A 24,796-nucleotide genomic window follows, 5' to 3' on the forward strand; every position below is an offset into this window, starting at 1 on the left:
GTAAAATATGGATTGGGATGAAACTCGACTCTTTTCAGAATACTCACCACTTTTTGCTTCAATAATTGATAAGGACTGGCTCCTGGAATCATGCCACTTTTCCCGCTCCAATCTTGGATAAGTCGACTCAGATGAGATATGGCACGATACCATCTCGAACCACTGCCTGCACCCCAGTCCTCCCCGCTCGGAGACAAAGTAGATCCGATAGAACAGGTAATGGAACGGGAATAGAACAAGTTAGTGAATCCACTCATTTTGGGGGTTTCATTTGGGGGTCACGATCTAATCTACCTTGTTTTATTATTGTTCCAAAGCTGATCGCTCACCTTAAAACTATCTCATCTCCCTCTCTGCTTGCCTTCATGAGCTTCAATCTCACAACGTGCGCGTTTGACAGGTCAGATCCCTCAAATGGCGCAACCGAATGCGCAAATTACGTACTCGGTCCAATACTTCTCTTTCAGGTTTGGTCTTGTCGGTCCGTCGGGCGGGAAATTCCCTCTCTGTTGATAATGATTCATCATAGAGCGACACAGATACGCTCGCGATCGCGCTTGATGGCGGTAGATCGCTCGATTAGGGGCGACCCTTGAAATTACTAATGGACCCTTGTTTTCTTTTCTTCCTTTCGTGATAGATATCTTGACCTTACAGACAATCTTTGCTCTTCAGTGATTTCATTTCGTGATTCTGTGCTCTTTATCAGATCCCGATATCGCCGAGCCCCTCCACTACCCGAAAACTCCAACGCCGCAAAAATAACGGACCCAAGACTCCCAGATCCAAATCTCAAGCGCATTCCTTTCACCTCACGATAATATCTCATTCTTGATCATGGCCGATGAAAGAAAACCTCTCTCAGAGGTCATCCCTCCCCTCATCCTCGGAACAGCAACGTTCAACCACCAATACCATCCCGACCCAACTCACATGCCCTACACGGACATCGTAGGCCGCGCCCTCGCCCATAACATCCTTGGCTTCGATACATCTCCCTACTACGGCCCCTCCGAGATCCTCCTCGGCGATGCGCTGCGAAAATTAACGCCTCCTCCGCCGCGAGAGGACTACTTTCTCATCACGAAAGCTGGGCGCATTGCGGGCGATGAGTTTGACTACTCGCCCGCTTGGATCCGATACAGTGTTTGTCGCAGTCTTGAACGGTTGGGCACGCAGTATCTTGATCTTGTGTACACACATGATGTGGAGTTTGTTTCGCCCGAGGAGGTCCTCGCTGCTGTTACAGAGCTGCGAAGGTTGAGGGACCAGGGTCTTATCCGATATGTCGGAATCAGTGGATACCCCGTTGATACGCTTGCATCGCTGGCGGAGATGATCTTGCGCGAGACTGGAGAGCCGCTGGATGCTGTCATGTCGTACAGTAACTTCTGCGTCCAGAACAGCCAGCTCGGCAACAAGACATTGCTAGATCGCTTCCAAGCAGCAGGCGTAGACTGCGTGCCAAATGCCAGCATGCTCGGCATGGGACTATTAACCACCCGCGGTATCGACAACAGCCCCATGCGCGCATGGCACCCTGCCCCAGAAGGACTCCGCGACCTATGCGCCAAGCTCTCCAGCATCGCCCAAGACTCAGGCGAGCATCTTGAAGAAGTTGCTATCCGGTGGGCGCTCGAGAACTGGGCGCGCGTAGGCTCACGGTTTGGCACAAAGATAAATCCCAGCGACACAGGCCGTCTTGGCGTAAGCGTCATGGGTGTTTCCAGCGTAGACGAGCTCGAAGAGACATGGGCCCTGTGGACGAGCGTAGTTGGCCTCGTAGGCGATGAAGAAGCGACGCAGCGCAAGGTCAAGATTGAGAGTCTCGTGCGAGAAAAGATGTGGCCTGCGCTTGGGGAGTGGAAGGATTATGCGTGGGGGAGTGGCGGCCCTGACTTCGTGAATGCGAGACGGGTTGAGGATATGGGGGTTGTGCCGAGGGATGAGACGGCGGTGCGGTGGAGGTTGATACCCAGTGCCATGGACACACCCAAGATTTGAATGAGGATTATGAATAGATGACTGTTTTCTGCTATGATGCTGTGAGGGGTGAGATTGTTGCAGGGCCAAGAGAATAATATGGGGATGTGCATCGTATCTCGCATTCAGCATTGCCTTAGCGCGACGCCGTCTTACAACTGCCGTGTCGATCATCAAGATCTTGACTCCGAGATCTCAGCATCGAATGACGATGGATCTGAAGATGCGTTCGTTTCGTATTTCGTATTTTGGACGCGAATGGTCACTGATTGTCTTGGTGGCAGGTGAAATGGAAGGTATAAGAGCTCTGCTTTGTCGGAATGATGAATGACACCAAGAGCTACATGTACGACAGTCTATCACAAGGCCTCAACCATGAAGTTGTCGTACTCAATCGTTTCAATCCTATCTTTGGCAGCTCAGTTCGCTTCAGCAGAACTGAAATGTCGTCCCGAAGGGCCTGTTCTTCCCAGGCCAACAGCCCTCAACAAGTCTCCAATCTTCCAAGCTGCCGCCACCAACCTAACCGATACTCTCAACGCAGCTCTCTCTGGTTCAATCACTGCGGGGTGGCCCATCAAGAATGTATCATTCTCACTTGCAGTCGTAAGCGCAGATCAAGATGACCCTGGTGTGCCGATATGGGAGTACCATCACCTTGCAGCCGTCAACACAAAGGGCACAAGGGAGCTCAATAGAGATTCTCAGTATCTCATCGGATCTATAACAAAAGTCTTTACAGATTATCTACTCTTAAAGAGCGGGATGGATCTTGATGCGCCCGTCACGGAGTATCTTCCGGGGCTTGATGGAGAGTCCAAGATTCAGTGGAGGGATGTGACTTTGAGGATGTTGGCTTCGTACTTGGGCGGTACACCAGCGAACTGTAAGTGACAGTCTCTACCTAGTTCTATGCAGAACTGAAATGTTTGTTTCAGATGGGTTCTCGGACTTTTACTTCCTCAAAGAAGTCTTCCTTGCGTATGGTCTACCCCCCATTGAAGACGACGATTATCCGCCATGCGGCGTTGTAGGTCTCAATAAGGGTTGTGCGGGGCAAGGTACAAAGAACCCAAAGCATTGAGATCTATGCTAACAACACTCAGAAATCCTGTCAGGAATGAGAAAATCTTACCCACAGACTGCCCCCAACGAGAGACCAGCGTATTCCAATATGGCCTTTGTCCTCCTCGGCATGGCTCTTGAGAAGTATACCAGCAAGACTTATGCACAGCTACTCAGAGGAATGGTTTCAGGCCCCCTGGATATGAATAACTCTTTTCCTTCGCCTGGCGATGATGATAGAGCGGTAATACCGCCTGGGGATAGCAGCTGGGGCTCAGACTACAAATTGAACACTCCGTAAGTTCATCCTGTAAAGCTGCTTTTCGAGTACTGACTGTTCCTAGTGCAGGAGGATTGGTCTCTTCCCTCTCTGATCTCTCCAGGTTCTCATATGCCCTGCTCTCAAGAACCTTGAACATGACTTCAACGGAGATCAACGGCTGGCTCAAGCCCAATGCCTTTGCAGGCAATTCATACACATTGACTGGCATGCCTTGGGAAATACTGCGTCTGTCAAACCTCACACCAGACCATCTTCATGCTATTACTGTCTATGGTAAGAGTGGCGGTGCGCAGAACTATAGAAGTCAACTGAGCTTGATTGATGACTACGGTCTGGCGATCATCATCTTGACTGCCGGTCTAATGAAGGCAGCGCCTATTCTTACGAACGCCATGCTTTCGACCTTTGTTGCCGCTGCGGATGAAGTATCGCGTGAGCAGGCCAAGAGATATGAGCAGAGATACATGAGCGATCACGGGGATGATGTTCCAATTGAGGCAGTACTGGAGCAGAACGAGGACTCATTGATCCTGGCGTCACTACGTCGCAACGGCACTGATATCCTCTCAAGTCTCACAGATATCTGGGGCCTGACATTAGGTGACTTTCTCCCAGACGTTGGACCCAAGATCCAAGTGTTTCCCAGTCAACTTCGTGAGAATGCGACATTGGACGGGAAGCATGTTGTGAAAGAGGTATGGCATTTGTGGCCGGACCTCAAATCTGGATTCGAAACGGCTCTTCCTGGAAGCGAGATTGAAGAGATGAATTGTGTCGGGTGGTCCATTCAAGATTGGGTTCATTATGGTGGTGAGCCTTTGGATAGAGTGTTGCTGTATGTTGGTGAAGATGGAGGCGTGAGAGGGTTTGAGGTGCCATTCTTGCGATCAGGAATTCTGTATCCAGCCAAATAGGACATAATGTACAATATCTTGCCATGATTGAGTAAACATTCAGTTCTAAGCCAAATCACGGAGGAATACTGAGCTCTGTCATGCCAAGAGTAAGATGACTACACATCATGATTTCAACTCATGATGGCTTACGTAACACCCCTCCCATCAAATCCATCGCGTCAACTCCAAAAACCCATCATCACCTCTCTGATCCTCCAACTCCCACCATGGCCGGGCCACGCAAACCCAAACCCGCGCCCCCAAAAGGCCCATCAACAACCCTCGTCCTCGACAACGGCGCCTCCACCATAAAAGCCGGCCTCATCCACTCCTCCACGATCCCCTCCGAACCCCGAATCATCCCCAACGTGATCGCCCGCGACCGCACGCGCAAAGTCTACGTCGCATCCGAGCTAGAAAAGTGTCGCGATTTCGGCGAGATACAGTTCAGACGGCCTGTGGAGAAGGGCTTCATCGTCAACTGGGAGGCGCAGAAGGAGATATGGGACAGGGAGATTTTTGAGAGGGAGGAGTTTGAACCTAAGGATGCGAGGTTGATACTCGCTGAGCCGCCGAATGGACTGCCGATTCTGCAGGCGAATTGCGATCAAATTGTTTTTGAGGAGTATGGCTTTGCGAGTTATTATCGGGGGATAGGTAAGTTGTGCGATGTGCTAATGCGGTCGGGATGCTGATTGCGACAGGCTCGACGTTTAATGCATACCACGATGTTCAGAATATCTTCCGAACGCCGCAAGAGGCTCCTACGGTCGCTAATACCCCTGCCGAAGCCGTCATGGTCATCGATTCCGGATACTCGCATACAACCATCACACCAGTGCTTCGCGGCCAACCGTTACAATCCGCGATCAAACGACTAGACGTTGGCGGCAAGGTTTTGACGAACTACCTCACACGATTGATCTCTCTCCGACACTTCGACATGCGTAACGACACATACATCGTCAACGAGATGAAAGAACTATCGTGCTACGTCTCAGCCGACTTCAAAGCCGATCTTGAAAAGTCCTGGAAGGGAACGAGAGGCGAACGTCGACCAGATTATCTGACCGGCGGTGGTATCGCTAAGGATTACATCCTTCCTGATTTCCACACCCGCTTCAAAGGAACTCTCGTCGACTACGATCCCGCACGCCATTCCAAAGCTCGAAAATTAGCAGCCCAATCCGAAGAAGACGCCCTGACCCTGCGCAACGAGCGCTTCACCGTCCCCGAAATCCTCTTCAACCCTTCCGACGCTGGGATCCGCCAACCCGGTCTCGCAGACCTCGTGTACGAATCCCTACAAGAACTGCCCATTGGACTCTGGCCTGCTCTACTAGCCAACATTATCGTTGTTGGTGGGAACACACATTTTGATGGGTTTATTCAGAGGTTACAGAAGGAGGTTGTACAGCGGGTGCCGGATGATTGTATCGTTAGAGTCGCGAGGCCTGCGGATCCGGTGACGCATACTTGGTTTGGGGGTGCGAATCTGGCGTGTCATACGAATATTGAGAGGTTGGCTGTTACGAAGGCGGAGTATGAGGAGCATGGTGCTTCGTGGGTTGCCAAGAAGTTTGCTGCTGGGTTGGGGACGTGAGATGGGAGGGGGGTTTCAGATCTTCTATCAGAGTTGAGGAGTGGCCCTGCTTGAGAGCGCTTTCGTTGTCCATGGTGAGACGTTTGCAGTTCTCTCACATCTTTATTGGGAGGTTGTACCAGGCGACAGTGCAGACGGAGACTGGGCTTCATTTCTGGTCACAGCTGCACAAACTGTGCTCAAACAACCCGCCCCGATTGTCAGCAACGCTCCCATATCTCCATCTCCTGCACAATCCATGCTCAACTGGGTATGCAATGACGGTTGGGACAGGCCAACTCGGCACATCTCGCACGCATCACCCTGGGGAGTCTCGTTAAAGGCTCCGACTGGTGTTTCTGTATCAATATGGCATTGATAACATGTATCAACGTTGTCGCTAGACAGCTCGCACTTTACAAACGCAATCAACGACGGTTGCAAGCAAACAAGTACATTACTGTAACATAGTCTACAACTAATAACAAAACGCCCGCCCATGGTATCACAAATCCCGTCCTTACTCAACATGAATCATAACCTTACCACCACTAGACCCCTTCTTCAAATGCTCAAAAGCCTTATCCGCCTCCTTGAACCCAAACGTCGAATCAATCACAGTCTTGACTTTGCCCTCCACGAGCCAATCCCTCAACTGATCCAGATCCTTCTTCTTATTCGCAGTAGCATACGTGACAAACTTTGCCTTTACACCGCCCAGAAATGACGGTCGTACCAGGTTTGTAGTTAGGCTGAGCACACTCTTGGCTGAGACGTGACCGCCCACGAAGACGAAGCTGCTGCCGGGGAGGAGGAAGTCATTTGATGAAGCGTACAGGTTGGGCGGTGCGTCGCCGACGTTGTCGACGCAGAGGCTGAAGACTTGACCGCGCTTCTTGAGCTCGGCGATGACATCGCTGGTCTTGTAGTCGATGATATCATCCGCTCCCAGACTTCTGCACAGATCTGCTTTTCCAGTTGAGCACGACACCGTGACGGAGCATCCCAGCGCCTTGGCAATCTGAACACCCCAGAGTCCAACACCGCCCGAACCACCATTTATAAACACCTTGTCACCGCTCTTGACGTACGGCGCGATGGTCTGATACGCCGTCAACCCCGCGGTGCCCACACCAGCAGCCTGGTCCAGATCCAATGTCTCCGGGATAACGGTATAGCCCTCCCTATCGCAGACCGTATACTCGGCCAGCGAGCCCCAAGCCTTTGTGGGGGACGCTCTAGCTAGAACAAGGTCTCCTTCTTTCGCATCGGTCACGTCTTCTGCGACGGAGACTACGCGGCCGCTGAGGTCCATGCCTGGAATGTTGGGGAAGGAGGTTATGAGGCGCGATGCGACGCCGAGCTCGCAGACTTTGTAGTCGGCGGGGTTGAGGGCTGCGCGGGAGACTTTGACGAGGATCTGGCCGGGCTTGAGGGATGTTGGTTTGGGGGTTGTGGTGAGGCGGAAGACTTTTTCCATTGGGCCTGGGTGGGCGACTTGCCAGGCTTGCATTTCGGCCATTGTGAGGTTGTTTCTGTGTAATTGATTGTATTGTCGTGTCAAGATGGTGAGGTTGAGATTGAGGATAAAGCCGTTGATGGATATATGAACGATGAAATCACACGAAACGAAAGTCAATGACATGCGACGTACGCATCATGATATAAGTATCAATGACGTCTTTTACGACGCGGCGAAAAATAAAAAATTGTTACGAGTCTAGTGGAGATGCCTCGGCTCATGAGTCGGAAGAAAGACCAGAAAAGGGTCTTGAAGTCCGTTTATGGAGGTATTTCTATGTACGGCGTATCATTTGAAGTTTATTATTAAACGCTGGTATGTCATTATTCAGCTCAATGCATTCATGTCATTCGATTATGTTCTATTGTTGCGGGTAGAGTTTTTCGTATTGGGTTGCATTCGCGGAGATTGAAGCTTCGTGGGTGGTGTTTTGGCGGAGTTTTGTGTCTGCGGAGCTGGAAGAGATTCATTCAGATTATACTTATTCTCTGTTGACGGTTTCTCTTGAACGTGTTGGCCTGAGACGGTCGGATTGTGCGACTCGGATGTTCCAGCATGAGTTCGCAGGTCCCTACAACGAATGGCTTATCAAGATATCCGCAGGGGTTCAATCGCGAATCTCAAGCCTCATTTCGCGAGTCAACTGCATCGCCATTGTATTTAAACATTGACTCTCGTTGACGATAACCGTTGACACGGCACAGCCCGAGGTCGGTCCGCTCGCACCCAGTCGATGGTTTCAGAACCCAGCATAACGGTACACACCCAGCGACCCGTGCCGTGTCTGTGAAGACGGCGCTTTGGAAGATTGCTGCTTTAGAAAGGGCGTGTGGTGGTTGGGATCTCGCAACCCTGATGAGCAGATAAGATCGTGAAGCTTGAATGGTCGTGGCTTTTCGGCATCGTGAAAGGTACCGCGTTCGAGGTGTACTGCAAGGTTGGTGATGGCGACATGCTCAGAGAGCTCCCGATTCAGGCCGCCGAAGGCTTGAAAGAAATGCGCGCTCATTACCCAACGTGGCTTCTGCTGCTGCGCGCAATTTTGTCTATAGAAAGTCAGTTATTGAATGATGAAAGGTGATGATCTTGAGACAGCTCAACGCGATGGAACCTGTCCAACGCTCAGAGGCTGCTGTCGCAAGAATTTCATAGAGACGACTATCGAGTCGCGATGCCGGAGCGATTGAACAAGCTCCATCCTGGTGAGAACGAGCTGGAAATCGATCAATCGATCAATCGATCATCATCTCTGGTCATTGTGGATGACAGATTTCGCTTCGAGACATAATCTGGAGTCCGATCGATGATGCTTACTCACAGCCCCAGGTTAGATCAGATCTAGGGTAGCTCTCAACAATCACATCTCATTTCAGCAGCGACAATTCCTCGTTGCATTGTCACTGATCATCGCTTTTTTTCGTATGTTACCCTATAAGATCTAGAGATCTTCATCATGCCATGTCAAAGCGGCGGTCGCCATTGATGATATGATGGGATTTTCGCATGCACACTTTTGACCGTTGGGAAAACACACGATATGTGCAGCTCGAATTATCGTTCAGACCAAACCAGAAAGGGCACGGAGCTCATCATCACGAGACCTCGTAGCCATCATAAAACAGGAAATAGATATACAGTGCATCTAGAGCTGACGATCTTGGCGCGCCAAGGGAGAAGTCAATTCTATGGCTGAAAGCATAACTGTAACTTTACTGCTACCTTTTCTTTTTTCACTTTACTGATTGCTACCCTAAGGACATGGGATCTGATTCATGGTACTCGAGATGGTCCTGGTCAATGATTGGTGAGTCAATGACGAATGTCTCGTCTCGGCCGTCTGAACCAGAACGGATTTAACGTTGCACTCTGGAATTTAAAGCAAATGGACGAATCATGGAGAGGAGATGGAATGAAGGGCTATTGTTGCATGTTGCGGGGAACAATGAATGAGATGGGATGGGGTGGATGGATGGATGGCAGCGTCGATCAGCAGGCGTGGCCAGCATCTGAGACAAGTGATGATTGTGTTGTCCTGGGCAATCACCACAATGAGACAGTCATAAAAAATCTAGAACGAATCAACCCATTTTGCCATGGACTACAGAAGGATCAGTGCCGTCAGAGGCTTTTCAACTAAGAGTTAGCTGAACATGTCTGATGACTTGCTTGGAATCCAACGCCACTGACACTTTGGATGAGTGAGTGAGTGACCAGCAGAGCAAAAACGAACGATGCGGGAGAATGCTGCATTTGGAATACACATCCGCGTGTTCGGAAACACGGCTATTCAGAAATTTATCGGCCGAGTAGGGTATTCTAAATAATTAACCATAGTCTATAAGAAAATTCAGAAAATTCTTTTTTTTCTCCAGTCACGAGGATCCCCGGAGTTAGGCGTATTTTAATGAAGCTGGGGAGAATCTGACACGATGGCTTCAGAGTGAGTCCGGCCGAGGACCCACTTGGATCAGGAGCCAATGGATTGATGTGAGCCCAGGGGTACCTTCGGCAAAGCTCAGGGAGAACTTGACGACTCCAGTTTATGGATGGAGTATTCTGCTTGGTCATGGTTGACATCAAGTTACGGATACTCTATCTCAATCACTGATCTGGTGTCTGTTCTCGTGACCCCACGCGAATGTTGAGGGTCGACTTAATACAATGGATCGATTCCGAGGCCACGGTTCAGATCATGTGGTTGAAGCATCGCATCTACAGTACCTCCCTCTGGTCTGGGATGAATACCAGTATCTCGGTGCAATATCAAGTGTAACTTCAACTCCGCCGCTGACCTGCTTTATCTCCAACACATACGCACATAAAATGCACCAATACAAGATCGGTAATTAATTTACACAAAGAACCAACGTGGTAATTGCGGCTGTTCCAATCCAGTATGTAATGTTTCCATAATGGCAATAGAAACTAGACCCATTCGCGGCAACCATTTACGGCTCGTGTGAGCGTTCCTTTGAGTTCTCTTACGGAAGAAAACGCTGTATTACCAGAACCGAACGGCGCGCACCCCTGCTGCTGCTCACTGAGTGGTGTGGTTGAGAGCTCCTGTTCTTGGCCAGGCCCTTGACGTTTCGGCCCGGAAATTATGCACGATTCGCGGTGCTCGTGACGATGGTGGCTTGCTTCTCTACTCTAACATCACCAACTTCCATCAAAATATCTATTACCAGTATCAGCTGTGAAGTCCTGAAGGAATCGTTCCTCGGTGAAACGGCGATTCTCCCCGCAGCGTCGCTTGGGCTGAAAATCCGGAGATTCTGGGGTCAGATGCATGCCACTATAGGGCATCTCGGTCGCCGACTCGGAGGCACTCTTTGACACTTTTCTCTGGGGGAGGAGGTTCTCTGACCAGTTCCCCAGACCAGAGAAAAAAAAGTGAGGTCTCATGAGTGGAAAGGGTGGAAGCTATTACCCCAAAGTATTGGGTTGGCTGCGGTGGTGAGCTCGGTCAATTACAACCCATCCATGCAGTCGGGGCAGCAGGGGCGTAGCGTCTCGAGTACCACCGAGAGTCGCCCGTGGGACCCCTTTCTGTATTGTCCATTGCTTCTGCTGGGTAGGTACTGCGTTTTACTGGGTGAGCTGTTGGAAGAGGGTGGTGAATTTCCCCGCGTCGGGCTTTGGAGGAGGGTTGCGGGAGACTGCCGATTACTGGCTGAAGCTTGGAAAAGAGTGTGGTGTCGGTATGCTTACGGGAAACGTTAGCATGGCATTTTTGCAGATATGGTTACAGTGATCAGCATCAAGATAGGCTTCACCTCGCAATTCATCAATCCAAATCTACCTTGAGCTAATCTCTAATTTTTTTTTCGTACTGGTCAATGCCACGATGATTCACTCCATGGGTTATACCGCCAGCTTGGTTAAACCCTCTTCGCATTAAAGTCCGTTCCCGTCTGACTCGAAAGAATTACACTCTAGAACACCTTTTTTGGCTTCCCTTTTCTCTGGTCCCGTGATGGAAGAACAAGCCGCAAGGAAATAAACGGCCGGGCGATTACTCGGCGCTTCTCCCTGTAGACCCAGGCCCGTTAACGTTATGGGTCTTCAACCGCCGTCCACTAAAAGAACACGGGCAAGTTAATTGTCGGGTCCTTTTTTGCGTTCGGCCTTACTTCGTAGCACGCCCTCAGCAAAGACCCACGAGATTCCCCAGACCAGCCCAGATCAAGATATTGGAGCGCGTCAAGTTTTTTTCTTTTCTTTTCGTGATGATTTTTAATTAATTGAATGGGATCGAAATGAACGTGTTCTTGTGAGACGGTGACATGTTCACCACATGATTTAATTGTGGTACACAGAATCTTGGGCTGGTTGAGGCGGCGGAAGGGTATGTGAGTAATTGCCGCTGGTTTGTTTATTGTTGGTGCTCTTCATTCATTCATTCAGTGTCATTCTTGATTATATGGAATGCATGCATCTTCACTTAGACGCCCGACCTAGAATCGAATCTTTTACAGTTTCTCCGTATTTTTGCCATGTTTTTCTTACCCGCACCCCACTACCCGAAACCTCATGGCATGGCATTCTTTGCGGCCGCCTCCGCACTTTTCTTTAAGCCCAGGGGGCGTGCGCACAGCGTGGCAGCCCCTCCCCCCCTGTTCCCCCATTTACCGTGCCCCATGGGCCCCCGGGACCATTTTTAGTGTCTGGCCCCTAACTGTGTACGCTAACTACGGTATGGAGCTTCGCAAAGCTCCGAGGTCATGGGCACTGTCGCGGCGCCAAAAAAAACAGACGCGCGAAAGTGGTAGGATCAGAAGAATCTGGATGCTCGTGAACGGCCGATGGTTGCCAAGTTTACCTTAGTTACCCGAGTAGGCAACTTGTAACCTTGCCCCCCCTTGTAAGTTAGGTCGTTGTACCACTTGTGAAGGTCATGGTCCTTGACCTTGTTTGGATTAGCTGCGATGGGTTGGGGCAGCTTACAGCAGTGTCGAGGTGCATTGGCATGGCATGCTCTCATCTGTTCGGTTTGGTAACAGAAAGACACACGAACTACCAGGCACATCTTCAGTTTGCCGTCTGAGATTAAATAGACCCTGCTCCCCCCTCCCTCGTACAGACTCTCCTCCTCATCACAGCTCAACACTTCAACAACAGAGTCCTTGTTTCACATCCTCTCTCCTCCTGTGATTGACTTCACACAGATAAATACCCTCCCCCCCCTTCTCCCCCCTCATTCAATCTTCTTCTGCCTGGTTCACAAAAAAAAAGCAACCTTCAAAATGGGCGTTGAAGATCACAACGAGGAGCGTCGCGGCTCCGTCGCCCTCCAGACTGCCGACAATGTCGAGCAGATCGAGGCCCCCGTCACCTGGAAGGCCTACATGATGTGCGCTTTCGCGTCCTTCGGTGGTATCTTCTTTGGCTACGATTCCGGATACATCAACGGTGTCAACGGCTCCAAGTTCTTCATCCACCAGGTCGAGGGCGCTGGTGCTGACAGCCTCAGCGAGAGCCACACGTCTCTCATCACCTCTATCCTCTCCTGCGGTACCTTCTTTGGTGCCCTCATCGCTGGTGATCTTGCTGACCGCATGGGTCGCAAGTGGACTGTCATTACTGGTTGCTTTATCTACGCTATTGGTGTTGTTATTCAGATGATTACTGGTCATGGTGATGCTCTTGCTTGCATCGTTGTCGGTCGTCTCATTGCCGGTATCGGTGTCGGTTTCGAGTCTGCCATTGTCATTCTGTACATGTCTGAGATTGTAAGTCTAGCTCCTCCTCACACTGCCTTCACAACACCATGCTAACAGCTTCGCCAGTGCCCCAAGAAGGTTCGTGGTGCTCTCGTCGCCGGTTACCAATTCTGCATCACCATTGGTCTCCTCCTCGCTGCCTGTGTCGTCTACGGAACCGAGAACTTCGACAGCATGAAGTCCTACCAGATCCCCATCGGTCTCCAGTTCCCCTGGGCCGTCATCCTCGCCGGTGGTCTCTTCTTCCTCCCCGACTCTCCTCGATACTTCGTCAAGCGTGGCCGCATTGAAGACGCCATCGACGCCCTTTCCAAGGTCCGAGGCCAGCCCAAGGACTCCAAGTACGTCCAGTCTGAGATCGCCGAGATCGTCGCCAACGAGGAGTACGAGCGCCAGATCATCCCCTCGACTTCTTTCATTGGCAGCTGGGCCAACTGCTTCAAGGGCAGCCTCTGGGATGGCAAGTCTAACCTCCGCCGAACTATCCTCGGTACTTCTATGCAGATGATGCAGCAATGGTAAGATTGCGTCCTCAACACCAGAATCAAGATCACCACTAACAATAACCAGGACCGGTGTCAACTTCATCTTCTACTACTCTACCCCCTTCCTCCAGTCCACTGGTGCTATCGACAACGTCTTCCTTATCTCTCTCGTCTTCACTCTCGTCAACGTCTGCTCTACTCCCCTCTCCTTCTGGACTGTTGAGCGATTCGGTCGCCGAAGCATCCTCCTCATCGGTGCCTTCGGTATGCTTATCTGCCAGTTCCTCGTCGCCATCATTGGTGTCACCGTCGGCTTCAACCACACTCACTCCTCCCCCACCGCTGACGAGCCCGACCGCATGATCGCCAACAACATCAGCGCCGTCAACGCCCAGATCGCCTTCATCGCCATCTTCATCTTCTGGTTCGCCTCTACCTGGGGCCCTGGTGCCTGGATCGTCATCGGTGAGATCTTCCCCATCCCCATCCGATCTCGCGGTGTCGGTCTGTCCACCGCCTCCAACTGGCTCTGGAACACCATCATCGCCGTCATCACCCCCTACATGGTCGGCAAGAACCGTGGCAACCTCAGGTCCTCCGTCTTCTTCATCTGGGGCGGTCTCTGCACCTGCGCCTTCGTCTACACCTACTTCCTCGTCCCCGAGACCAAGGGCCTGTCTCTCGAGCAGGTTGATAAGATGATGGAGGAGACCACTCCCCGAACCTCTGCTAAGTGGCGACCTCACACCACCTTTGCCCAGACCATGGGTGCTGGTGAGGTCAAGCATGTCCCCAAGACTGAGCATGACGACAACGTCTAAAGACTATGAATCTTGTTAACAATTGCTGCTATTGATGAGGAGGTTATCTCTTTTTTTAATTATACCTGAAAGTGGAGGGTCATGATGATGATGACCAGGGGAGGAGAACGTACATGAACGAGCATAATGTGTAGATATCAGAAACAGACTGAATATCGATTCAACTATATCAATTATCTTTGCCTTTGTGATGTTAATTACTTTGCACTTCTAACATTTGTATTTCTTTTTATCAACATCAATGTGACATTTCTCAATCCTCAACTCTCATTCCACTGTTCTTGACTTACATCAAGGTCCCGGGCCCCGATATCGCAATAACAACAGCAGCCAAAAATGTTGGCTCGGTCCTCCAAACTTGCATAAGCCTTCCGACGTCAAAATTATAATACCGCGGCAACACAGATGCTACTCCTCAGCTGCTCGTCACTCGAGGCAGCCAAACCGCAGTAATATCACCCTCACCAACAAAGATTTATTGGGTGACAGATCAAGAAGTTGATTTCAACAGTATATACAGTGTAAAGTATACTATCTTGAAGTTCAAATAAACTCAGTTGGGTGTGTGGGAACTATCTCGTGGCGTGTTCGGATGACCCGGATAGATCCAGCCAAACGGATGCTTCGGGGGCAAGATTGGATCAAGATACCTCCAAGGAACGACAGTCTAGTAAACGCGAGATGCGACGGGTTTTAATCGGTCTCGATCAGTTGATCTGTGCTTGCTGGTGTTTGAAGACTACAAGGTTAAAGAGTCTTCTTGGGTTTAGAGTCGGCAATGATAGAGTCATATCATGGAGACTCATGCAGGAACTGGAAAGAAGACCCAGAGCAGACTCTTTGAGTTGAGCTTACGTTGGGAAAAGGCGTATAAAGGTCGAGCTACAAATCTGGACTTCGCAGCTAGCTGATGCCCCATGGGTAGTTACTGCTGGCCTCATGAAGGCGAGCATAAACCACCTGCAACTTCTGGCTTGTATCCGAATGATTAGGAACGTGGAGATGCTGATAGTTCGAGACCTAATAGAGAAAAAAGACGCGAAGCAAAAAAGCTCAGGCCTCGATCCTAAGCGACGAATAGACTTGGGTAAGTTTAGTACAAGTTTAGAACGCCTTTAGATAAGTACTGTATGTGGTACACTGATATCAAGTATGCTGTTCTATTTCTTACCCAGGGAAATAAGACACATTCGGTGCTCTGGAATTGATAGACTATCTTGTATCTTCTCAGCTGAAATTTGGAAGATTACATATGAATCATGGCTTCATAACTCTTCATCATATTCTTTCATTAGCAACAACAAGTCTATATTTCATGGAAACTCTGCCAACAAAGCCTCAAAAGCCTGCATCAAATCTCCCTTTAGATCCCCCAAGTCCTCCACTCCAGTACTGATCCTCAACATCCTCTGATCCTCACCACGGCTCGACATAGCACGCCACTCACACAAACTCTCAACACCACCCAAGCTAGTCGCATGTTGAAAGATGAACAGCTTGCTCGGTAAACGCTTCGCATGCTCTGGTTTCTTCAGCCATAGACTGAACACGGGGCTGTGACCACCTGGCATTTGTCCCTTCAACCACTCCGCATCTTGTTGGATAGACGAGTGTGAGATCTTGTGGACTATACGGCCGATGACGGATGAAGAGTCTGAAAGACCGGCGTTGAGCCATGATACGAGTGCTTCGGCGGTTTGCGACTGACGCATCACTCGTAGGTGAAGAGTCCGTAGTGATCGAATGCCCAGCCAACCTTCCAAACTTCCCATGACATTTCCTAACACCATTCGCTCATCTCTCAATGTCTGCTCCAACCCGGATTTAACCTGCTGCGGAGAAACGATGACGATACCACAGAGCATATCAGAGTGTCCTCCGATATACTTCGTCCCACTATGCATAACCAAATCCGCTCCGAACTGAATCGGATCCTGCAAAGGCGGCGGTGCAAGCGTAGCATCAACCGTAAGCAATGCCCCGGTCTCTTTGGCCTTCTCACTAAAGAATGCAAGGTTTCTCGCTTCGCCTGTTGGGTTCAGCGGTGTTTCGATATGGATCATATCCCCTGGCCCTGCTTGATCTAGATCATCAAGCGAAAGCTTCTTCAGGCCGTTGAGCTTAGTCATGAGCTCAATGACAGCGTGGACACCATGATAACCGTCGGAAATGAAGACTTTCTTAGGATTGATGGCGACCAGCATTGAGTGAAAAGCTGCGACGCCGCAGGAGTATGATACAACGGGGTTCTTGAACAGCGTCTTGAGGACGATTTCAAGTCTGTTGTAGTTGGGGGCTGTGTAGCGAGAGTAGACGTGTGAATCAAATGGAGCATTTGGCTATGAATGTTAGTAGTGTTTGAGATTGGCGAGGGCTGGGGAAGTACGTCGTCGTTTTCCATCTCAACGAGATCATCAGGATTGCGGGCATAGCGGTAGTTCACAGCGGAGTGCATAGCCGGGGCGATGGCCCGGTGAGGACTGACAAAGTCATCTGCGTGAACGGCCTGAGTTGAGAAATGGAAGTTTGGTAGGGCTTCGGAGTGAGCTTCGGTTGTGAGGATGAAGTTGTTGGATGCCATGTTGAAGGTATCTGTCGATGATCCGGCGATATCGGGATCCTCTTTGCTATTCGAGGAAATTACTGCCTATTTTATACTATTTCTTACTATCGGATCTCGGTCGGATCGTCGGCCGGTATATAGTTATCAACTATGCTATCTTGACAAGATGGCTGCGAGCTAATGTCATGACATTGAAAAGGGCGCACAAGCATCTCGGTCCGACACCGGAGTTCGCTATCATGATGTTTCTCCCACTCAACACTCGCAATTTGATAAGGCAGAAAGATAGTAAAGTCTGCCTAGTGGATCAGTAGAAGTTGTTACATAACCGTTCAATTACTCAGTGCCTAAAATTTCATCCCTGAGATGTCAGATATCCAGTGGTGGCCCTCAGCTAACTCACAGGTTAGACCTCAAGACCTCCGACTCTGCCTTTGCCTTACCATATAACTCCTTGAAAACCAGATCATCCAAAAGCGCCTCAGCGCGATGATAAAAAGGTCTACGGAAAGGGAAAAACGGCACAGAACACTCCATATTGTCCAGGGCAAAGATTCGCGAGTGAAAGTCAGCCTGTAGATCGTACTGGATCGAATACACAATGAAGGGGAAGTCGTGGGCAAGCACGAGCATCTGCTACTTGATATAGCTGTCAGTTAGTCTCTTTTCCTTTGTAGAGAGGTATTTGTTCGAGTTGAACCCGTTTTTCTTCATGGCTTCCAGGTCCTTCTTTGTGAATCTCAGGACTCCAGTTCTGAATTGCCCAGAGCCCGTGGATACATCCCAGAGTATGGGGCTGTTATAATCGTTGCAGCATATATCCAGCGTGCCAGTGATTTCTGCACCAGAACCAGCGAGTTCAGACTCAGCGAGGAAGAATCTCTGCCAGGCCGTCTCGTATCTATAACTCTCTGTCAGTAGCCAGATACCAAAAGGAGTCAACTTTGCTTACCTCGTCATGAGCGAGTTGGTCTCGGATGTTCCAAAGACCAAGTTTTCGAAGTTCTGGCTTGTGGAGAACCCTTCTGGATCGTCGTCACTGCTGATACCTCCCCAGGAAAAAGCTGAAAGATGAAGCCACTGCAGGAAAACGTCAACGTTACACGTCCCAGGTGCCTGAAGTGCAGTACTCACTTCCGCAGGAAAAACGCGAGATTTCAGCCGTTTGCTGCCCCAGCCCATGGCGCTACCAATCTCGACGAATGTAAGCATGTAGGGGGCTGATGAATATCAGTGGCAGCTCACCTCTGTCGCTGAAACACCTCCCATGATCTCCTTCTGGCTCGCTTCATCAGGCCGTTTCCCAGCAGCCCGTTGGATCTTGTCAACATCGAGATCATTCCGCAGAATTGCTGTCCCACACCCGACTTCATATACCTTGTTCAAAGCCTTAACGCTCTTCTTCCTCTTCTCCCGTTTCTTCTCAGCCAGGGCGCGTGCTTTCGCCTTGAGGTTGTTGAAGGGTCGAGGCACTTTCTTTGGATACTTTTCCTTGAGATTTTTCAAGTCCTCATCCTCTGAATCGTGACTCTTCCCGCTTTCGTTCTTCATGGATGCCTGGAGGGCGATGTCAGCGCCGCCGACTTTAAGCATAATGCCGTTGCAGAGATCGTATAGTTTCTGGTTGACGCGTGGAAAAGGCCGAATTGAGGATCCTGTTTTCTCCAGTGATTCCATGTATGTATCCCAGTCCTTCTGGTGGATATAAGTCTCATAAAGGTTGAAAGGATCGTGGGACGTCTGCAAATGATGGTGGTGTAAGTTAGCTGCTTGAGAGAAAGGTTCATGATGTGTAGACTATGAACTTACCATGATGTAGCCCTCCTGTTTTTGTTCTGGGTGGATCTGAAGCTTCCATGGATAATGATTGGGATCTTGGGAGTCTGGATCGGAAGTATTGTGGATAACGTCGATGAGACGTTGGAAAAACTTATCCGGAGTCATAGAGAACCTCTTCGATATCATGGCCTCATGACTACCTTTCAACGGCTTGATGAGGATTGGCGATGTAAGCGAAATATTGAGATGGCGCACAGGTTTTCCTCTGTGCTTTGAAGCAGTGTCAAGAACGCCCATCTGAGGAAGGATATCGTGCCAGCCCTGCCATTCTTTCGATAGTTGGACTGTGTCAATATCGCCGGACTCGGTTCTTACAGGGATTTTTGGAAACCCCTCCATAAAGTGAGGTTTCCAGTCGTTTGTGCGTTTCAAGAACTCTTCTTCCGATTTCTGCCACGCTGATAGTTCAGACTCGGATTCCCTGGATAAGACAATACAGTCAGAGTTGTTCGAAAGACTGGCTTCACGATGGAGCTTACATTTCCTTAGTCTCTCGTGACCAGTTGATTTCTTGTGAAGAACCCAGGACAATGAGGGCAAAGAGCGAGACAAAGAAGTCTTTCTTAAGATGGTTTTGGAATAGACTTCGATGCTCTTTGTTTTTGGCCTCGATCCTGATGTAGGCCGGCAGCCGTTTCGCACCTGGACCCGCGGGACAAGGTGCGTAGAAAGGGTATGGCCTCTGTATTGTTCCAGGGTTAAATTCCCAAATGACAGCGTCGAAACCCTTCGTGTGAACTTTGCGCCATAGTCCCTCACTTGAACGAGTTCTCCCCGCAACGAAGTCTTTGGTTTCATATTCATTGACCACATAATCGTGGGTTCTATGGCTGAATGCAGGAGCTTGGTTACTCTCCATATTGGTAATGGTGGGATTCTGGTTAAGAAACCAAGAAGTCTCTTTCAATATAGGTGATTATGAAAATCAATCTTGGTTGTTGAAAAGCATATATTGCACTTTATAAATGAGTTGCTATGTGTCCAGCTGTTAGTGTTTTTATTACTAGAGCAATGCATTCCTTGCTCCCATAGCCCCATCTGAAGCATTGTAAGTGGCATTGGCATAGGACTGACGCTTGATACCCAAGTCGCAATGGTCAGTGGCGTCAAAACTTGCCTCGTGTACAATAACATATCGATGTTTGCAGTCATTCAGACATGGAAAGCTACAAAACTCGGTTATTACGGCGCAAAGAAACTAATCATTAGGAATGTGATGTGGCCCTTCTGAAATGAGCATTGCATGATGCCGGAAGGTTAACAGAGATACGAGACCCTCTTTCAAGTTTGTCTGGGGTCATTTCCCCACGGTTTGACCCCCAAAGCCGCATCTAAACCTCCTTTACAGCCCAAAAGTAGATTAGGAAGCTAAAGAGAGACATCAAATTGTGTAAGGTTGGCATGGGGTCCAAGATATGTGGACAGACCGCTTACTGGTAAGTTTCTCAAGAGGGTATACGAATTATGCGGAACTTGGGTTTCTTTGCGCATTAACATAGCCGACACTACAGAAACCCGTGTCTGGCTACGAATGTGAAGCTCAAAAGAAGTGTAAAAGGAATGTTGAGGATACGACGTATGTGATACTGTGATATTATCCTTTGGCCTTTTAGAGTTCCACATACAGATGACTGGCCTACTATACGAAATAGCATCTACTTAAAATTGAGTTTTGAGGAGAAACATACTCTGCATGGCTGATGGTGCTTTCTGAATCTCCTTTATATCCTTCGTGATAGTCGCATTTGATGAAGTGTGGCTTGCTGTGTCCGCATTCGGCACTCAGCTGAGGTTATTCAAGCCATGGTTGCCGTTTTGCCGGTTTTACACCGAAACTTCTACATGGCGTTATACATTCCAACGTCTTTTGGGGATAAGCTTCACCTTGCACGGCGTCTGTGGAACTCAAACGAGTTGACCTGGCCTGACCGGAGGAGGAAAGAAACCTCAGGACCTTGACCCTAAGCAATAGAATTATTCAGCTAAATCTAGCCTAAGTTTAAGGGTGTATTTACTAAATTTAATGTAATTTATAGCACTTTTTCAAGTTTAGATGAAATTGAAAAAGAAAACCTAGCAAGCAAATCTTACCTAACAGCCTAGAGCTTTGCCTTGGGGTCCTCCTCAGCAGGTCCTCCGCCCTCGGTATCATCATACTTGATAGCCATGAACTCTCCCGGGTAATACTTGGCAGCCCACATTTGCGCCAGCATCTTCTGATCAATGTCCTTGAGATAGTAGTTGATGGGAATACCAGATGTTCCCTGCGTAGCCTTGCCCAAGTAATCCTCCAGGGCTGTCATCATAGAGTTAACATCAAGAATCTTATTCTTTTCCCCGTCAATCGTCGCCAGAGCACTTAATGAGGACTCAATCTTCTTACCCTGCATCTCAGATGCTTGGCCAGTTGTTCTCGAAGCCTCGGCCATGGACTGAACGGAAGATTGATCTGACGAGACTGCATTCTGCATAGCGGCAACAGCCGCCATGTTGGACTTGGGGTCAAAGTCGTTGAACTTGCTGACAGCAGTTGCGACTTCGTGGGCTACCATTGAGGGGATAACACCCATAGAAAGGACCGTGACGTGAGATTGAATGTTCTGCTGGCTGAGGAGATTCTTGACGTTGCTGGCGAAATTGGAATCAACACCGACTTTGCCCTCTGCCTTGGCGAACCAGGCACCGACGTTCATGGTCGACTGCATTTGTGAGGCAGCAGCCTCCATAGATTCTGAAGCAGACGAGGATGTGGTGTTAAGCACATGGACCATGCCAACGAAGCTCGATCCATATGTGACGCCTGAAATAATCGAGAATTTCTCTTTATCTTCCTGACTCTCGTTCATCGCACACTTCATCATGCTTGATCCACTGGTGGGATCAAGCTTGCTCCCAGGAAAGAGATGGTTCCAGACCTTGATAGCCTTATCTACGTGTAGCACGAAAGGAGCCACGATCGAAGCATTCTTGTGCGTGCAACTCACAGACAGAACCAGTGTGCCCTCGATGCTGTGTGAGCTGACCTGACGACTGACTTGTCTGGAAGCTGCATTTCCAATCCTCATCGACTGTTTCGCCCCGAAGACACTACTAACAGCCCCAGAAACATATGACGCGATCTGAGCGCTATACGTCGCTGAGTTCTGTGAATTGGAATCAAACGAAAAATACTGAACATCCATGTTCATCGTGTCATTCGCCAGCGCAATGGTTTTGATCTCACTGCGCAAGTAATCAACAGGACTCTCGATCTGCTTGTGGACAGAGTGTATGTCCTTTCTTATAGCGGTGATCTGAGGTTCAGCTGCCATTTTGGTAGCGGCGTAGGCACCAGCCGAAGCCTCGACTGCGGCGTTGAGCTTCTTGAGCTCTTCGTCGAGAGCATCGGTCCCGACACCGAGGTTCTTGAGCTCCGTCTTTGTCATGGTGAGACTGCGCTTTGAGGAGATGAGAGAGTTGAGAGCGTCTTGGGCAGCGTCGACGGGGGCTTGCAGAGCTGCAATTGCCTCGACGCTCTTGAGGGCGTCTTGGTTTACGACGCTCATGAGGGTGAGGCTTGAGTCGTAGGGGATGGAAGTCGGCATGATGATGGATTGTCCGAATTGGAGTGAAGTGAGTTGAGTATGCTGGTTCTAGAAAATATTGATAAGTTTGGAAAAGTCTGGGAGAAAAGGAGATGGAGATGTGTGTTGATCTTGGTCGGAGCTTTGTATAATTCAATAGTTCACAGCTTAGTATCTTTGCAGGAGCTCTCTGAGGGCGATCAGCAGGGGGCTCCAAAGCTGCCATGTGTCAAACGTCCTGCGAGAGCTTGACGAACAGCCAAGCTCCAAGCCCATGAAAGCTAGTAGAATTAGAATGGCGTAATAGGGCAGACTGAAAACGGCAATTGTTACTGCGGCTGATGGTATTGGCATGCATTGTCAGCTCCTGGCCGGCAGGAATGTCACCCAACGTCTAATTGACTCTGTCTTATCTTTCTAAGTTCTGCCAAGAGCAAGGATTTTACAGCAAGACAGAAGTCTATCATATACATCAGAGATACCCTAGTAGGGGAAGGGAAACCCAGGGCCTCGATCCTAAATGGCAAAAAGACTTGGGTAAATTAGCATAAGTTTTGGAAACCTTTGTAAAGCTTAGGATACCTTTGCTGAGTTTAGGATACTTTTGCTAAGTTTATTTTGGCACTCCATATCAATGTACCTGTTATCTTGCTCCCTGGGGATACCTCACAGTAAAATTCACTCGGCATCCTTCCCGTGAAGTGGTGTGAGCATCATTCCAGGTGCTAGGCGAAGAGCTTGTAGCTCGAGGCTGGCTGACATTCGTAAGCTTAGGGTCCGCAAACTCAATTGATATAGGCTGCATACCATGTCCAAGCTTGAGAGCTTCAGCTTAGAGCTTTGAATACCTTCATAAAAACTGACACGATGATAGAGTTGCCCAGATATCTTATCACATTCGTCGTTGGTGAGTGTAATGACAAGTGAGAATGCAGCGAAACCTTCATCTTCACAAAGCTAACATCACAAGACGATGAGCTTCCTCTTCCGGACGTAAACTAGCTTCTAGGACATGTAATGAACTTCTGTTTTTGTTTTAATTCGTGTCTTTATGTCTGTATTCTTCTCCAGCTTTCGCCTACTCCGGTAAAGCCTCTCCAGCCGCGAGACTGCAAACACAGAACTAACTTCTTCAGTGCGTCCAAATAAACCCAGAAGTTTGACTGAGGCTATTTGAATCATGCTATATATGGTAGCCAGAACGTTAGGACTATGACAGTCATAAGTACGAAGTTCGGTCACTTCGTCATGTCCTTCCAAGAAACAATTGATGAACTTGAGTATTCCCGCATTCAAGAGCCAAGTATCCCAGAATACGAGCAACAGATCACTCCCACTGAAAGCCCAATTATACAAACTCTCAAAGATATCCCAATGCCTGTCCAGTCAAAGATTGCGCTGAGTGCCCCAGATCGTCTTTTCTTTAGGTTGAACGAGTAAGTCAACGCTCCGTGGCTAAACCTGACGACCATCTAATTCGACTCGCAGACTCATGAAACCCACCAAAGACCTTGGCTCTGTCCTTACCACCTTCAACTACGGCCTCTACCTCTTGGCCTACTTCGACTCGAAAGCCTACAATCTCAAGTCCAAAGCCTTATCATTCGTCAGACCCGAGACTGCTTTTACAGCTCTCCCTGGCGCTGCTGAGGCAGAATCATCCCCATTTGCGAGATTGGGCTCTGTAGTTGCAAATGCCAGGTTGACCTTGAGGCTATTCGGCCTGCTCCCTATCTACGTACGGGTCAGGAAGTTGATTAGAGACGGTAAGAGCATGGACACCGCACTCTACATTATCTCTTTTGTCCAGTGTTCTCTCTATGCCACGTTTCAGCTCCTTGAGAACATCGCTTTCCTCACGGAAAAAGGTGTCTTGATGAAATGTGGTCTGGGATGGCTCTTCAATGGCGCAGGTGGTCGGGTTGCAAACATGTACAGAGTTGCTCACAGGGCCTGGTTCTTGGGCATCATCTGCGACTTTGCTCGTCTTATGCGTGAGGCTCAGATATTCTTTACCAAGAACCATCTTGAGAAGGGCGAGATCACGCGAGAAGAAGCTGAGAAGGCAGTGCAGTGGTACTATGATTGGATCCGTCCTCTCGCATGGCTACCCATTGGTTGGCATCTGTCAGGATGGATGGGAGAGAAGGAAACAGGTTTTAACTTGGGAGTTCAAGGAGCAGCGGGTGTTTTGGCTGATCTTAGAAGGACGGCTATGCTCTGGCATGCAACTCGGGAAGCCTGAAATATCTGCATTATCCAGGATCCAAATGATGTAAAGATACGCCACATGGATGGAATTCTTAGTACAGTGATCGGAATACACCTAAACTTGTGGAAAGTGGCTTCCAGATGATAGTGAGAGGCTGTGGGTAGAGATTATTACCAGTACGTATTCCTGGAATTCTCTTTTTCTCACAGCGACATGAGCGATTTGTTGAGGTTTGAGGTTTCAAGAATTAACTCGTCTT

The 24,796-nt window shown here is 49.2% G+C and overlaps 9 protein-coding genes across 9 annotated transcripts; 5 read left to right on the forward strand and 4 right to left on the reverse strand.

Annotated features, from left to right (window-relative positions):
• Positions 1-837: 837 nt before the first annotated feature.
• FMAN_09551 (uncharacterized protein) lies at positions 838-2,004 on the forward strand (the record flags this gene model as incomplete). The annotated part of the gene is made up of 1 exon (XM_041830408.1): positions 838-2,004. One exon carries the CDS (start codon positions 838-840, stop codon positions 2,002-2,004), a length of 1,167 nt encoding a protein of 388 aa, XP_041681074.1.
• Positions 2,005-2,358: 354 nt separating this feature from the next.
• Positions 2,359-4,245, forward strand: FMAN_09552 (uncharacterized protein; the record flags this gene model as incomplete). Its single annotated transcript, XM_041830410.1, has 4 exons — positions 2,359-2,869; positions 2,922-3,044; positions 3,090-3,345; positions 3,393-4,245. 4 exons carry the CDS (start codon positions 2,359-2,361, stop codon positions 4,243-4,245), a joined length of 1,743 nt encoding a protein of 580 aa, XP_041681075.1.
• A 209-nt stretch (positions 4,246-4,454) lies between these two features.
• Positions 4,455-5,830, forward strand: FMAN_09553 (uncharacterized protein; the record flags this gene model as incomplete). The annotated part of the gene is made up of 2 exons (XM_041830411.1): positions 4,455-4,884; positions 4,932-5,830. The coding sequence occupies 2 exons, from the start codon at positions 4,455-4,457 to the stop codon at positions 5,828-5,830; spliced, it is 1,329 nt and encodes a 442-aa protein (XP_041681076.1).
• Positions 5,831-6,329: 499 nt separating this feature from the next.
• On the reverse strand, positions 6,330-7,331 carry FMAN_09554 (uncharacterized protein; the record flags this gene model as incomplete). Its single annotated transcript, XM_041830412.1, has 1 exon — positions 6,330-7,331. One exon carries the CDS (start codon positions 7,329-7,331, stop codon positions 6,330-6,332), a length of 1,002 nt encoding a protein of 333 aa, XP_041681077.1.
• Positions 7,332-12,577: 5,246 nt separating this feature from the next.
• FMAN_09555 (putative monosaccharide transporter) lies at positions 12,578-14,360 on the forward strand (the record flags this gene model as incomplete). Its single annotated transcript, XM_041830413.1, has 3 exons — positions 12,578-13,063; positions 13,121-13,572; positions 13,625-14,360. The coding sequence occupies 3 exons, from the start codon at positions 12,578-12,580 to the stop codon at positions 14,358-14,360; spliced, it is 1,674 nt and encodes a 557-aa protein (XP_041681078.1).
• A 1,313-nt stretch (positions 14,361-15,673) lies between these two features.
• On the reverse strand, positions 15,674-16,941 carry FMAN_09556 (uncharacterized protein; the record flags this gene model as incomplete). The annotated part of the gene is made up of 2 exons (XM_041830414.1): positions 15,674-16,699; positions 16,747-16,941. The coding sequence occupies 2 exons, from the start codon at positions 16,939-16,941 to the stop codon at positions 15,674-15,676; spliced, it is 1,221 nt and encodes a 406-aa protein (XP_041681079.1).
• A 618-nt stretch (positions 16,942-17,559) lies between these two features.
• FMAN_09557 (uncharacterized protein) lies at positions 17,560-19,621 on the reverse strand (the record flags this gene model as incomplete). The annotated part of the gene is made up of 5 exons (XM_041830415.1): positions 17,560-17,824; positions 17,876-18,003; positions 18,169-18,663; positions 18,733-19,183; positions 19,242-19,621. The coding sequence occupies 5 exons, from the start codon at positions 19,619-19,621 to the stop codon at positions 17,560-17,562; spliced, it is 1,719 nt and encodes a 572-aa protein (XP_041681080.1).
• Positions 19,622-20,861: 1,240 nt separating this feature from the next.
• On the reverse strand, positions 20,862-22,346 carry FMAN_09558 (uncharacterized protein; the record flags this gene model as incomplete). Its single annotated transcript, XM_041830416.1, has 1 exon — positions 20,862-22,346. The coding sequence occupies one exon, from the start codon at positions 22,344-22,346 to the stop codon at positions 20,862-20,864; it is 1,485 nt and encodes a 494-aa protein (XP_041681081.1).
• A 1,227-nt stretch (positions 22,347-23,573) lies between these two features.
• Positions 23,574-24,570, forward strand: FMAN_09559 (uncharacterized protein; the record flags this gene model as incomplete). The annotated part of the gene is made up of 2 exons (XM_041830417.1): positions 23,574-23,761; positions 23,814-24,570. 2 exons carry the CDS (start codon positions 23,574-23,576, stop codon positions 24,568-24,570), a joined length of 945 nt encoding a protein of 314 aa, XP_041681082.1.
• Between the last annotated feature and the right edge of the window lie 226 nt (positions 24,571-24,796).

This window comes from Fusarium mangiferae, assembly GCF_900044065.1.
Source record: "Fusarium mangiferae strain MRC7560 genome assembly, contig: FMAN_scaffold004, whole genome shotgun sequence".
NCBI classification, from domain to species: Eukaryota; Fungi; Ascomycota; class Sordariomycetes; order Hypocreales; family Nectriaceae; genus Fusarium; species Fusarium mangiferae.